This window comes from Sycon ciliatum, chromosome 4 (assembly GCF_964019385.1).
Source record: "Sycon ciliatum chromosome 4, ocSycCili1.1, whole genome shotgun sequence".
Classification (NCBI taxonomy): Eukaryota; Metazoa; Porifera; class Calcarea; order Leucosolenida; family Sycettidae; genus Sycon; species Sycon ciliatum.
Window position 1 is genome coordinate 20,302,309 of NC_088646.1, and position 14,661 is coordinate 20,316,969.

At 47.6% G+C, this 14,661-nt stretch overlaps 1 protein-coding gene across 2 annotated transcripts in view; it reads right to left on the bottom strand.

Annotated features, from left to right (window-relative positions):
• LOC135814920 (xanthine dehydrogenase/oxidase-like) overlaps positions 1 to 14,661 on the bottom strand; it is a 49,998-nt gene that overhangs the window by 28,958 nt on the left and 6,379 nt on the right. For both annotated transcript variants that reach the window (XM_065328120.1, XM_065328119.1), the window contains exons 7-23: positions 14,084 to 14,291; positions 13,498 to 13,571; positions 9,771 to 9,917; positions 9,446 to 9,548; positions 9,085 to 9,149; positions 8,431 to 8,508; positions 8,022 to 8,129; positions 7,469 to 7,535; positions 6,557 to 6,657; positions 4,567 to 4,725; positions 3,274 to 3,354; positions 2,834 to 2,875; positions 1,982 to 2,059; positions 1,560 to 1,617; positions 1,092 to 1,241; positions 624 to 703; positions 41 to 150 (exon numbers count right to left, since the gene is read on the bottom strand). In XM_065328120.1, coding sequence (XP_065184192.1) covers positions 41 to 150; positions 624 to 703; positions 1,092 to 1,241; positions 1,560 to 1,617; positions 1,982 to 2,059; positions 2,834 to 2,875; positions 3,274 to 3,354; positions 4,567 to 4,725; positions 6,557 to 6,657; positions 7,469 to 7,535; positions 8,022 to 8,129; positions 8,431 to 8,508; positions 9,085 to 9,149; positions 9,446 to 9,548; positions 9,771 to 9,917; positions 13,498 to 13,571; positions 14,084 to 14,291 — 1,709 coding nt within the window. The remainder of the gene's footprint in view (positions 1 to 40; positions 151 to 623; positions 704 to 1,091; positions 1,242 to 1,559; positions 1,618 to 1,981; positions 2,060 to 2,833; positions 2,876 to 3,273; positions 3,355 to 4,566; positions 4,726 to 6,556; positions 6,658 to 7,468; positions 7,536 to 8,021; positions 8,130 to 8,430; positions 8,509 to 9,084; positions 9,150 to 9,445; positions 9,549 to 9,770; positions 9,918 to 13,497; positions 13,572 to 14,083; positions 14,292 to 14,661) is intronic.

Here is a 14,661-nt window from a genome sequence, read left to right on the forward strand (position 1 = left end):
CATGCACCACACCCCACACACCATACACCGTACACCCTACCTGCCAGCATGTATGCCCAGGGACTGAGCCACAGCTCTCTGCACTGAGGCAATGTTCTGCGTGGAGCTGAATACGTCCATACCATCCTCAAGCGGCACGCACAGTGCAGACTAAAAGCAACAAGAGAAACACACACACACACACAAACACACACACACACAAACACACACACACACACACACACACACAAACACACACACACACACACACACACACACATTGGCATACAAACATGCACACATGTTCCCCAGGCAGCCACTAAACAGCAAATCCCTAAGAGAAAATCTTAAAGAAAGCTGGCAGAATACAAACAACGATTGCAACATACTGCTCGCATTTTCAAAGAAGTCTACACCTGCCTGTGAAACTAGAACATTGCAGTACATTGCAAGGGTGACCTAACCCGTTACGCACCGGCACACACACACACAGGCACACGCACACACACACACACACACACACACACACACACACACACACACACACACACACACGTGCACACACACACACACACACACACATACACGTACACACACACACGTACACACACACACACACACACACAATTAGCAAGCACATGTACCTGTGTCTCCATGTGAAAGTGGTACTGAGAGCCGCACGACACCTGGCCTTCAATGCGACGCTTGGAAGCAGCCATTGCAGCTGCAGCAGTCGACGTGCACGTTGAGCAACAGCAGAAAGTACATGTATTGGAACACGCACACAACATGATCACATGGTCACAGCAGTATAATTATAATACCATGTCACTGTAGTGCTCCTGTGAAGCTACTGCTGTCATCATTATTCATACATGTACATGTACATGTATCAACAGGTAATCTTCAACAAAGCACGGGTAACGGACCACGCATCATATACAGACGGAGAAGTCAGGGGGGGGGGGGGGCATGTTATAGGAACAATAGCATGCGTCTGAGGCAACAGCGAGGTGCACAACGACACACAGAAAACGTACTCCAGTCTGGTATAGCAACACAGCAGAAGAACCCAGCATAGCAGCAACACCTAACGGCATAACTATAATTACCATCAGCATTTCCAACGACCAGGGCTGATGGGGCTCCAGTGTGAAACGAGCCAGCAGCGATTGCGTCTTTCATACTGGTGATCGATTTACCAGTGCTCGTGTACTTGCCAACTACTGCACGGGCTGCACGCTCGGCATTGTACTCAGAGTCTACAGCAAAACACACACACACACGTACACACACAGACACAGACACAGACACACACACACACGCATGAGCAGGCATGCATAAACACGTTGACTAAACGTCGCCTGGTGCAGAACTACTTCAGCAATGTACTTTACCTGCATGTCATGCACTGTACACACTCAAGTATCCATACAATGCCATGTAAACACACATCTACAAATCAACACACCAGCACACCAGCACGCACGCATGCATACAAGCAGACACGCATACGGATATGACTATGTGTATTCATTCATTTCATGTACACACACACACATTCTCTCAGTGTCACTTACCGGCTATGACCATGCCGATGGCTTGGCCTACATACTGCACTTCTGAATCAACAAATACCTGCACACGATCACATGCACACAGGCACAAACATGAACATACGCACACCCACAAAACCCACCCCACAAACACACAAACATAAACACACACAAACATGCCTCCCTCCCCCCCCCCCCCACACACACACAAACATGCCTCCCTCCCCCCCCCCCCCCCCACACACACAAACATGAACACACATACGTGCACACACACACACACACACACACACACGCCCGACATGTTTTTTTTCAGCAACGGCAACTACAAATAAAAGCTACAACTGAATGAGCTAAATGGCTGGGCAGAACACAACATACATGTACTCGTTCAACACTCATTGCCCACGTCACACCACACACCGATGACATGGAAAATGACATACCTCTTCGTTAGCACGGGTAAAGGAATTGCGACCAGGGATGGCCTCAGCGGAGATAAATCGCACAACACCTGGCATTGACTGTGCGTTGAAAAAAAAAGCAAGCATACGGATACAGTACATGTTTACATATTCGTTGCTACGATATCATAATCATGGAAAACATGGTTGATAGGATGACATACTTCCCTTGGCTTGTTCTCTGGCGTTCAAGGATTTGAAGGACAGGGTACTCGTTTTTAAACCATTCCTAACCTGCTGAAAATGTTCTCTTGGATGGTTTGTCACACAGCAGCACAGTCCTTGACTCCCAGGTCACATCAAGTGTGTGAAAAGGATTCCAGGAGATGTCAACATACGCTCCTGCATGCATGTTACACCTCATTCAGTCACCAGTACAAGCTGGCAGGACTGCACTGCACTGCACCTAACCACACCATCAACGCTATATGTATGATCACATCAGACAGGATCACTGGAAGCAGTTTTCGATTGGTCCGGCCATACAATATAGTCTTTCATACAGTTTGTGTGCGGTATGGCGGGAGCACACGCCCTCCTCAGCAGTAAACATACGTTGGTGGCCACACAGCTGGTCCGGTGACGACCTGATCAATCAGACCGGTTTCCGGTGGGCCTGTTAGAGTACATCTACTGTACAGTAGAACCTGTCAAGGCAGCGACCACTCGGATAAGGCAACCACCTGTCCCAGAAGACCACCTGTCCCAGAACCAAGGGATGCTATTTCCAGTCAAATGACACTGGATAAGGAGACAACCTGGTTACGGAGACCACACTTTCAAAGTCCCTTGAGCGGTCGTCTTAGACAGCTGTTTCACTGTACTGTAACTTACCTCAGCTACTGAACTGTCGATTGAGTCGAGCTTGGCAGGAGCCTGGCGTTCAAAAAGCACACGATACAGCACGAAATGAGGGGCATGCGCATGGGGAGAAACGAAATGAAGACAGACCACCCATACCATACCACTGTTCAACTAAGGCACAGCTTTCAGAACTCAGTTCCTATACGAAGAAAGGTCAGCCCAGCAATGCGGGGGGGGGGTAGGCTAACATGTGGATGTGTACTTGCACCAGAGCCCGGGGCAGCACAAACTTACTGTGAGCCTTGTGCAAAGCTTGGTTCTGCTCGCACAGGAAAACGCCATTGGGTGGCTTTCACTGTTGTAAAATTTTGCTTAAAAGGCGCACTTTCAATGGTAAGGTACAAAACGATAATCGTACTTGTACTGGTATAATGATGGTGAAAGTAGAGCACAAGGACTCACCAACCTACCTCTGTAGCCAGTACAAACTTTCCATACAGTTGCCCTGGCAGTATGGGTAGGTCAGATATGTACACAGCCTCACCAGTGGCCTGGCATAATAACAAAAGAATGCATACACATACACACATGCACGCATGCATGCACGTACACACACACACACACACACACACACACTTGTACTTGTTGCTCACTGCCAAAACTGGTCACGTGGGTCTCCCCGGGAGAGGGCCCAGGGGAGAGAGACTCAAAAGGAATCTTGGAAAGATGACTCAACTGGCTATTGAACCGCCCAACGGCCGACACCCCCTGAAATCCCCAAAACTCTGGGTGGACTTGAAAATGATCCCACTTATGGGCTCACCACACCTCAGTAAGTGGGTGAGGACAAGGTGCAGAAAAAGGATTGACGGCATCAGGGTATCCGTCCCGGGATCCAACTGCAGTTACCCCTGCCCCCAGTGAAGGTAATACTTGCTACTAGTGTGGGTGGCTAAATCAGAGTGGATCTGATCTAAGCGTCACTAGCATCATTGATTACACAAGAGTTAATCTAGCCAGAAGCAGTCCATGGTTAACAGGTATGTATACTTCAAATAGAAAGTATATGAACCCTGGAACCAACAAAGGTGGCAGGTACAACATTACACCTTCCTATTGGCAACAGACCCAACACAATCAGGCACACACACACACACACACACACACACACACACACACACACACACACACACACACACACACAAGCACACACAAGCACACACAAGCACACACAAGCACACACAAGCACACACAAGCACGCACAAGCACACACAAGCACACACAAGCACACACAAGCACACACAAGCACACACAAGCACGCACAAGCACACACAAGCACACACAAGCACACACAAGCACGTGTGGATACACGCATACTACATGTGCATGTATTTCTTGTTGTGTGACTGTGTGCTCCCATGACTCTACTTTGGTGAATTTAAACGTTTTATTCCCAACCCAGGAGTGGAAACACTGGAATGGTGGCCAATGATGTAGCCGGAGTCTGTTCGCCTACAGCAAGATTTTGCTATAAGGGCAGTGTTTTAAAGAGCTTGAGCAGAAGGCAGTGTAGCAGTAATAACGATGAAGTTTTTTTGCCATGAAACTTTGAGTAACAACGAAACAGCCATATTTTACTTAATTTGTGTACCTCTTGCGAAGTATATACTTATAGTCTCGCCTTTTAGCAGTAATAACAATGCAGTCTATAGTCTCATCTTGTAGCAGTACATGTAATAACAATGCAGTCTATAGTCTCTCACCTGGGCTCTGATTTCCAGTTTCTGCACACTCTCGGTCATCGGATAGTCAGCGGGAACGGAGTCGAATGACTGGGTGCCAGATGATGTGCCCGTGCGGATCGGTGACAATGCGGAGATATTGCGTGGAGAGGCATGCTTGCCAGCTGCTTGAATGAAAAACTGTGAAAAACAGTGAGACGACATGGAAATTGGAGAATTACAACCAAGATCATGTATCATGTGCGAGCTGCAGTACTTGAACCAGAATAAAGCATGTGCATGTATACAGCAACAGAGACTAAGGACATAATTATCTGTCGTCTCCGTGTATCCTCAGGCTGCGTAGAGTGCATAGTGTTCAGTTGTTCAGTGAACAGAGCTAGCAATACAAGAGGGGAGCACGGCAATGGTAGGAGCAAGTTTTCTTTGCTGCTGCTTGGAGTTGTGCGTTGAAAATTACTCCACTCCCAGTACTGTAACAGCAAAGAAGACTTGCTTGCACCATTGCCGTTCACTTCCTTGTACAGACCAAGGCCATACTCGTACATGTACAGTTCATTCTAGCTTGTGTCCAAAAGACCAATGCATTGTGCACAGGAAACAACCAGTCAGTACAGACAGGTCCTAGTCTACAATCATACAGGTTCAATTCTATACTAAACACGTGGTGTGCTTTCCGACATGACTCCAGAATACCAGAAGTCCAGAAGTCTTCTATAGCAGTGGATGTTTACAAAAGGCTTTACAGTGCAGTGTACAATCACATCCCCAATGACATACACACATGTATTCATCCTAGTACATGACTTGTATAGATTCGGTCTGGCCAGTGCTTTGAAAAGTCCTTTATTCCCGTAGCTATGCAGAAGACGTTACTTCAGTAACGTCTGGCGCTAGCCAGGGTCCACACAGCTTTAATTTGGTGTTTGTTTGTTTGTTTGTGTGTTTGTGTCACGCCTGGCGGTATCCCGTATCTGTCCCGTTCCGTACCGTACCATCAAACACAGCTGGCCACATACAGCTGGCCGCAATATTCAAATAGGGCTTTCAAACGCAAGATCATAATAACGTAAAGCAACCTGGAAGAATGAGTATGAATGCGAAGTGTATGGGGGAATGCATGTAGGGCGATAGTGCGGTTTCAAATCCCAGATATTGCCTGAAAAAAATAGGAGAATTGAAAATTTTTTAACATCCCTTTTCATTTTTTGCCGTCATCAAGGCGTTAGACGGTGTCGTATTACCCTCGACCGTACCTGTCCCGTACCTGTCCCGTACCTGTCCCGTACCGTACCGTACAATCAAAGACGGCTGGCCACAATGCATATTCAAATAGGGCTTTCAAATACAAGATGATAACGTGAAGCAACTTGGAAGAATTAGTATGTATGCGAAGTGCATTGGGGGATGCATGCAGGGCGATAGTGCGGGTTCGAATCCTAGGTTATGTCTAAAAACAAAAAGTATAAACTTATAAGCTTAACTCGTATTCATATGTCCTTTTCTCTTCTAAATTTATAACATCCCTATGCTTTTTTTGTCTAGGTCATGAAGGCAAAAAAGCATAGCGTAGGGCCCTGAGCTTCCAAGCTCTCTCGTTCAGACAACTGGTTAGATATAGGAGGCTATAGGATGTATCTCCAATGCTCTCTGAACATACCCACGGAATAAACTGGAAGGTTAATAACAAACACATGCGTCGACATGGTACACGTATGGCTATGGGCAAGTGAACATGCATATGCGTGCACCCAACATGACCAGTGACATGACGTTGACAGAACGAGGTTAACTGTTTTCTAGCCTTGGTCGTGCATGCACCTTATCACAATGACAATGGGAACTGCTGTAGCATTCAACAGCAATAGCGTGTGACAACAACCACAACATGCAGGGATACTTGCTCAGATTGAAATGGAATACATGTTCTTGTCATACCCCCCCCCCCCGAAAAAAGGGTCAGTAGCTCAGAGAAAAACCCCGCAGCATATATTTACTGGCCCGTGCTCACCTTGTACAAGAGATTCTCGGCCAGATGACTGCGATAGGCCACACTGCCGGACGTTGCCATCGGTGTCTGTGGAAGTCCCGCCAGCAGTGTGTTAGCTGCACCTATAATATGTGTGTGTGTGTGTGTGTGTGCATTCACACACACACACGCACGCACGTATGCATGCACGCCCCCCCCCCCCACACACACATGCATGCAAGCACACACACACAACACATACACACGAACACACACACACACACACACACACACACACACACACACACACACACACACACACACACACACACACACACGTGCATACGCCATGTAACCATGCAGTCATGTATGAGCATGCTGTATAATATTTGCATGATTACAAACAAAGCCTAGTCCCTGTGCAAGTGCACTGGCAACTGTGACCTCTTCACTATGGGTAAGCTGCGCTGTGTTCTCCCTTCAGTGCATCATGCAGTTACATACACACCCTGCCAAAAATCAAACGAAACCATGGCCCTGTGGTGTGAAACCCACTTTCGTACGGAATTGAAGTTCAGGTACCCACAATTTAGAGATTGCTTTAGTAGTGCTCGAGCTAATCAAACGAGAACGGGCGTGCTGGTACACGCGATTGTAGATCTGAGCGCAGTGATACGGGGTGTACTGCCGTCAAGTTATGCAATGAAGGCAGTATGCCACGCCGCGCATCGACACATAATCACAGCTGCATCTTCTTGGTTATGGACTCTTCGTGTTATCAATACTAAGTCTTGTTCTATGTTGCCTTTGAAGGAGAGATTTCAGTACACCACTATTATGGTGTTTGCAGAGTCACTGTATTTCAAAACTTATCACACGTTGGACAAGGACCTGGCAAGCACTTCTTGTCGCCGTGTGCCAGAATACCTGCTATACCGTACTTGAAGTACTTACCTGCCAGCACAGAGTTGTCCAGCACAGACTTGCCCACAAGATACGTCTCCACATCAGCAGCACGGTACTGTGTAGAGATTGTAGAGATTGCACAAAGAAATCCACACACACACACACACACACACACACACACACACACACACACACACACACACACACACACACACACACACACACACACACACACACACACACACACACACACACAAAACCATGTGCGTTTCAACCTGTGATCTGTGGCACTGCCCGCAGGGTGACTGTAGTGGTCAGCTCGAGTCGTGGTCGACACTCACATCATGTGGTATTACAGTCGCCCGTATCGTCTCCCTAGATGCTATGACTCGCTGGCGATAGCAATGGATATTCAAAATAGGGATGTTGCAGCAGAGGTCTCGATCGCAATCGTACTCACTGCGTTTACTGTGTAGGTGGTGTTTGCAAATCATGTGCGACAACCAAGATTGTACAGTTGGAAATCGGATACGTTTAGTGCGTTTCCTACCCCTGTACATAGACCTCTCTGGCAGAGAGTGTGCGTCATCCTCTAACCTACCAGTGTCCTCTGCACTCCACCATAGTAGATACGCGGCTGCTCAGTCACAACGCCAGTGTCCGGATTGACCACCGCGTGGAACGAAGCATTGGCGTAGGCGTGGCAGTTCTGTAAGAACAAAATTAACAACGGCAGCAGCAGGCAGAACAGCAGCAACAGCAAAGATTTGTAGACATGCTGGTCAGCTGGCACTATCTAACAATACAATGTGCATGAGCTAGTAACTAAATTCAATTGATCCACCATTGAATCATATACATACTTCTAAGTACGCACACACACACACACACACACACATGACGTACAAGTGCCCGCATGCATGGTACAGCCCACTAATAAGAAGAAAGCCAGCCCGCAGCAGGTTTCTTTGTTAGCCTCACTTCACTATGAAAAGCAAACTGAGCGTTACCTCATGTCGCTTCATGACCTTGTGCACAGCATACACAGAGTTGAGCGCAGGAGCTGGAATTGTCATGGACTGAATCACCTAAACAACAAAACAGTGCAAGAAGAACAACACAAAGTCACAAACATACTACAACCTTGTGGTAGTGGCTATGGTCTTACACAGGGAGAGCTGTGTGGGTGCAGTAGGTGCATGTTCATAATAGACAGGTTAAGATGCACGTTATTTCTGACACACCGTGAAAGTTCAGCTCGCGTTATTTGGCTCACGCGTCGAAAAACAACGCGAGTGACCTGCAGCTCGCGTCGAAATTTGGAGTTATACGCCAAATTTGACGTGAAATTGCGCGTCACGTCGGAAATACCGTGCATCTTAACCTCTCTAATATCTATACAAGTACACCTGCAAGTACAAACCATCAATCTCGTGATCAAACCCCTCAGACATTTCGAGATAACGTGGCTCGTACAGCAAGGGCAAACGCACCAGCCACCATGCAACAACATGCAATGGAGAAAGGACAATGTCGGAATAAAGGAGACAAACAAATCATTCGTAACAAGATCACCATAGAGTAATGACACGCAAACCGGGACACAGACGACCACCTTCCAAATACGCATTCGATCAAGAAAGAGCCCAGCACAAGCAACCTACCACATTGGCGACGTTGAGCACTAGAAAGTCTTCAATGGAGATGCTTGCCTCAGTGCCGTCAGCACCTGTCACACCATCACGCACAATCAATGAACAACACGACCATCACAACATGCTATGGGTATGGAATGGCTAGTAGATCTCTCCCTCTGAAGCAATCTCAGTTGAACATAGCACAACATTGATTACTCACAGCACAAGACACTGGGAAGTCGATGAAAAAACATAGGCTCAAAGACAACAACCAACAAGACTATTTAAAGCAGGTGTAATGTAGCAAATTGTGGGTGTATTCTGCAGAACACTCAGTAACTTGGCAGACCATACTCTTCTGCACCCGTAGTGCCACTTTTGTACTCACGCAAAATCCTCAAAGTTGGGGCGAGTGCAGCAAATGCCGTCAGGGCATCGGAAACGAAATAGTAACGTCGTGCCATCATGAAGTTGCCAGCCCAGGTGGCAGACTGCAGGGAGAGAGAGAGAGAGAGAGAGAGAGAGAGAGAGAGAGAGAGAGAGAGAGAGAGAGAGAGACCGTCAATCTCAGGGAAAAAAGCGGGTGTACACGTGATTTGGCAATCGTTTGGCAAACTGGTAGAGAAACGTGTTCTATTTCAAGCTTCACCCTACGCTGTACGTGAACATGCAGTTTGTGAAAATGTCTACTTCACCACGTGTTGCGCACTCACATTCCTGACAGGTGTGTTGGCAATGTGCTTCAAAAGACTTAGCAACTCCCCAAAGTAGGACACACTGGACATGTTCTTGCCCAGGAACTGGATGAGCACCGACAACGTCACACACGCACCAATCGTCAACTCTCCGCTGCTGGCCAGCTGTTCATAGCAACAACATCAGACAAGAAACAAAGAAGCAGCAAAGAAGACTGCACATTGGTATCCGGAATGACATGAACAAGGTGTTAACATGCAACTCAGTAGCATGCACCGGCACAGCACGACTCAGCATACGTATCCTGGCCACACTCATTGCACCATTTCACACTAACACAAGATCACACGACATCACATAGAGGCCATGTGAATGACATCATCACATAATCCTTTGTGTGGACTGTGGAGTGGCGAACTCATCTATGAGATGTGACTGATGTCACTCCATACAAACACATCAAATGATGACGTCATTGCATAAGCGCTATATACTATAGTCAATGGGCCCATATGAAGCAAAAGGCTCTAGGAAAAAGTTATCCTCCCAGTTGTCAGCGGGAAGGATGATTACACATTCTCACTGACACTTTCTCTCCATCATCCGGCAAAGAGAAGACTAGATAAAACCTACGCAATGTCGAGCAAGATAACGCCTCGTCCGACATCTATTTGCAGCCGGTCGACGAGGACCAAGTCCAGGATGCCATCGAAAAGCTAAGTCCTTTTTTGATTGAATTTACTGCTGCTGTTGCTGCTTTTGGGCACGCGTAAAGTGCTAGTTTTGAAAACCCTGCAAAAGACGTAGAGGCTGCTGTTGACAAGTACCTGGATTTTCAAATCAATTTTGAAAAAAGAACCCGCAAGCTAACTGCAGTTCTTGAGGCGCTGAAGGCCAGAGTCACGCGTAGGCCTACGCAAAGCACCAGCAGCAGTGCAGCGTGCAACAGCCCAGGTCAGAACTCCACTGACGCTTTGTTGAAGTGAAAGGCTAAAGGGACAAGCTTAACTATTTTTGAGGATTTTCTTTCATAAAAAATAAACGTCACAGGCTGCTCTTCGTAGGTGTCCGCGTCCCAGCGGTCCGGGCGAGCGACCGCATCTCAGTGGGACACTTGGCCGTGGCCTTTGTACTGGAATCTGTGGGGGAGCCTTGCCAGGGGCTACACACCCGGGTACCGGGTATGGACATATCCCTGGTGTTGCTCCTTTTTTGTTCCTTTCCTTTTTATTTGTTTTCGCTGAGAAAGAAACGTTGCTGCATGGAAAGCTTTCTGTTCCCGCCAGCGCCTTTGCTCTCTGGCTGATAATGGTCATTGCTCGTAATGCCAAAGGTGAAGGGAAGCTGGGTTTCCTGTCATTTGAAACTTCCTGACTCTGAAAATGTAGCTTGAACTAAGAGCTCCCAAGTAGTTTAGTTTTTCGATGTGCCAGACCTATTGTTACGAGCTGCAGATATGAGGAGCAAGGGAGACGTTGGATTCATGCCAATAATGGTGTCTATGGCCCGGACGACGCCACCGGTTTTCACTTGTCAGGAGGACAGCCAAGTTGGAGCAGGCAGATGACAGATTATTAATTTTGAGCATTTATAGCACTAGCAGAGTGGGTGGCTTGCCAAAGAGAATCGTCTCAGTACCTCATGGTTACTAGTATCTGACAAATGCCTCTTATTGCTAGTCTGCATTAGAGCATAGCAGAATTGATCATGTCACAAGTAGTGTCAAGACTTGATGTCCTACGATTATACTCAGATCATGTTGCAACTTCACGGGAATATTCGTCCTGCCACTGTACGCTCTCCCAGAATTGCATGCAGAAGTCACGTGCCTGTGCAAGGAACAACGCGTTTGCATTGCTTACGGATTCAAGCGGATGGAGTGCAGACCAGACAAGAAGACATAATCCGGCTATTCAAATAGCTTGGCCTGCCATTATTAATTGGCCAGATGCCTGGACTATCTGAACATTGCTCCGAACCAATCCACAGAGACAATACCCACACAGGAAGCCAAATGATAAACCCATTCATCAGCTAGCGAACCTTTCATCAAAACGTAACGTTTCGTTGCAACTACCATCGTTCGATGGCAATGTGTTAAAATGCCAGCAATTTACGGAAATGTTCCAATCAACCATTGCCACTATTGTACGTTTATCAGATGTTGAGAAGCTCAGCTACTTGCAGTCGTGTGTGAAAGGAGCGGCAGCAGATGCCATGTTGGGGTACCTCTGCATGAGCGCTAACTAACCCATTCCCTTAGATGTTCTAAAGCACAGTTTTGGGAAAGTAGAAAGAACCGTCAATGCCCACTAGACCAAACTCATGCAATAGCCCTCACAACCGATGCCTGGACATCAAAGGCGATTGAGTGCTATGTTACGTACACTCCCCACTTCATTGATAGTTCCTGGGAACTGATGAGCTGCATCTTCGAGACCACCCAACTTCATGGAAGCCATACTGCCGAGAATCTGGCTACTACAACAAGGGCAGTGGTGAAGCGATTTCGAATCAACTCCGAGTCAATTGTGTACACAGTCCACGCAGCAGGTCGCATCCTGAAAGCAGACATGGGTTGGGCATACCAAGCATGTGTGGCAGCCCACAGACTGCAGACTTGCATGCAGGCATACCATAACATCATCCAGGCCGGTAACTCAGCTTCTGGCTGCTGCACAAAGTCTTGTTGGTCACTTCCACCATAGTGCCAAGGCTGCGGAAGATCTGGCTAAGAAACAACAGGCAATATGGGAGCCACGCTCCGCACCACTGCGTGTGGTACAGGACGTATCCACACGGTGGAACAGTGCACTGCTCATGTTGAAGCGCTTGCTGCAACTGAAGCTGCCTATCATTGCCGTCCTGAAGGATAGTGAAATCAGCAGACCGCAGCACCGTAGGCTTATCCTGAAGGACGCACAACGGGCACTGTGCCAGTGAGCTGGTTGATGCCCTGGAGCAGTCAGCACAAGCCACAACATTGCTTGGTGGCAGCTCCTATGCCGCCCAATCTCTGGTTGTACAGGTCACAACAGCTATTGAAAGGCCGTCGATGGCCACAAAGAATTTCGGAGAGACCTCGGCCGCTGAGATCCGTGCCAAGTTCTCGTTAGACCCTACCAATGCAAGGTACTACTACGAGGCATCAAGGCGGAGATGCAGTAGTATTTCAGTGAGCGTCAGGTGCCACACCGTTGCAATCTGCTGGAGTGGTGGAAAGACAACAGCGCACGCTTCTCAGTTTTGGCATTTTCACGAAACGAAAACGTTTAGCTATGACCCTCCCTCACCCACCCACTACACGGAACGAAAAAAACATATTGACTTGACAGCTAGAATGGATGATAGCTAAAAGACTGTGCGATCGCGCAAGTCGTTTTCGAATTTTACGTGAAGTTTGGAGAACGGCACTTAGTGCCTGCACGGCGAACTTCGATCCCTTGACAGTTCCGAACGTTCGGGGTGACAGATCTTGACCAAAAACGAAATTTAGTACGTAACGAACCTGCTGGTGGAGTGATCTAACGAAAGATTTCATAAACGAAAATTTGTCCTGATACAGTATAATTATGGATGGCCCCAAGGACACTTTGTGAGTGAGGATATTTCGTGCAGCCCAGCCGAATGACGCTACTCGCGAGGCTGGCGGTACATGTTCATAAGACAATTGCAGTTGCTGGAACTCTTCAAAATATCTAAACACACAAGAGTGTGACGACGGGTCAGTACAGGCTCACTCACGTTGATGTCACTCATGCCGGCCACCTTGGTCACATCAATGTACACGGATGCCGGTGGCAGGTTCTTGTACACACCTTGAGGCAGAGAGATAAAGCAAAAATACATCAAACACACCAACATACATACTGGTGGTACGGGTCGATAACGAATACGCATGCAATGCCCCTGCAACACGCCTGCATGCTGTCAATCTTACATGGCTAGAATCATGTACAGGCATTGCTCCTACATGTAGCAGTAAACTTCTAGCACGGTTACCCATCATGGTGAAGACCACTTCTTTCACATGTTCCAAATTCTGACAAAAAAAGAATCATGCAGGAGGACTCGGGATCCCCAAACTGGAGCACTGCCAGTGTCGGATCGCACAGTGTTAACCAAGAAATATCACTGCGACAGATTTTGAGTTAGTCGAGATGCTGGCCATAGCTAGTACAGTACAAGCAGAACAAGCCCCCAGGATGAAGCGACACCTCGTAACACAATTGGTTCAATGTGTGTACTAGTATAAGCCTGAATGCTATGAACGTGTACCTAGTGAACTTGCACTGGGACACTACAAACAGCACAAGCCACCCGCCCGTACCTTTGGCAGTATCGCCGGCAACAAAGCGCACAGACACGCGCGTGGATTCCGCCATGATGGACACTAGCTCCTTTTCAGTCGTCGGCCTGTACCACTGCACCGACGGACCGTCGTCACCATCAGGAAAGCTGACCAGGTGCAAGCTGGACTCTTTCGCCACACGTGGGCAACCCGGGCAATTACCCTTGCACCCGGTCGGCTTCAGATCCTGGAGGTAAAAGTGATACAATAATAATATAAAGGCACAGAAAGATTACACACAATAAAATGTCACTCGCTTCTTACTGGCAACAATTAGGTAGGTACACATTCAAACAGTCTTTAAGGGTTAAGGGCACACAGGAAACCAGTCTTTGTAGACAGGTGGTCTTTGTACATGTACTAGTTTGTAGATAGGTTTGAATGTACATCATGCATGCTGAAATGTGACACAGGGCATGTGGCCTGGCCTCGCCTGTCTATTACTACAGTGCGGAGTTTGTGACCGGTTTTACTGCGCACCCACACGCACACACACAAACAACTAGCGGTAAAGCTCCTGGCTATACTTAGGCTTTGTCTACACCGAACACAGCACC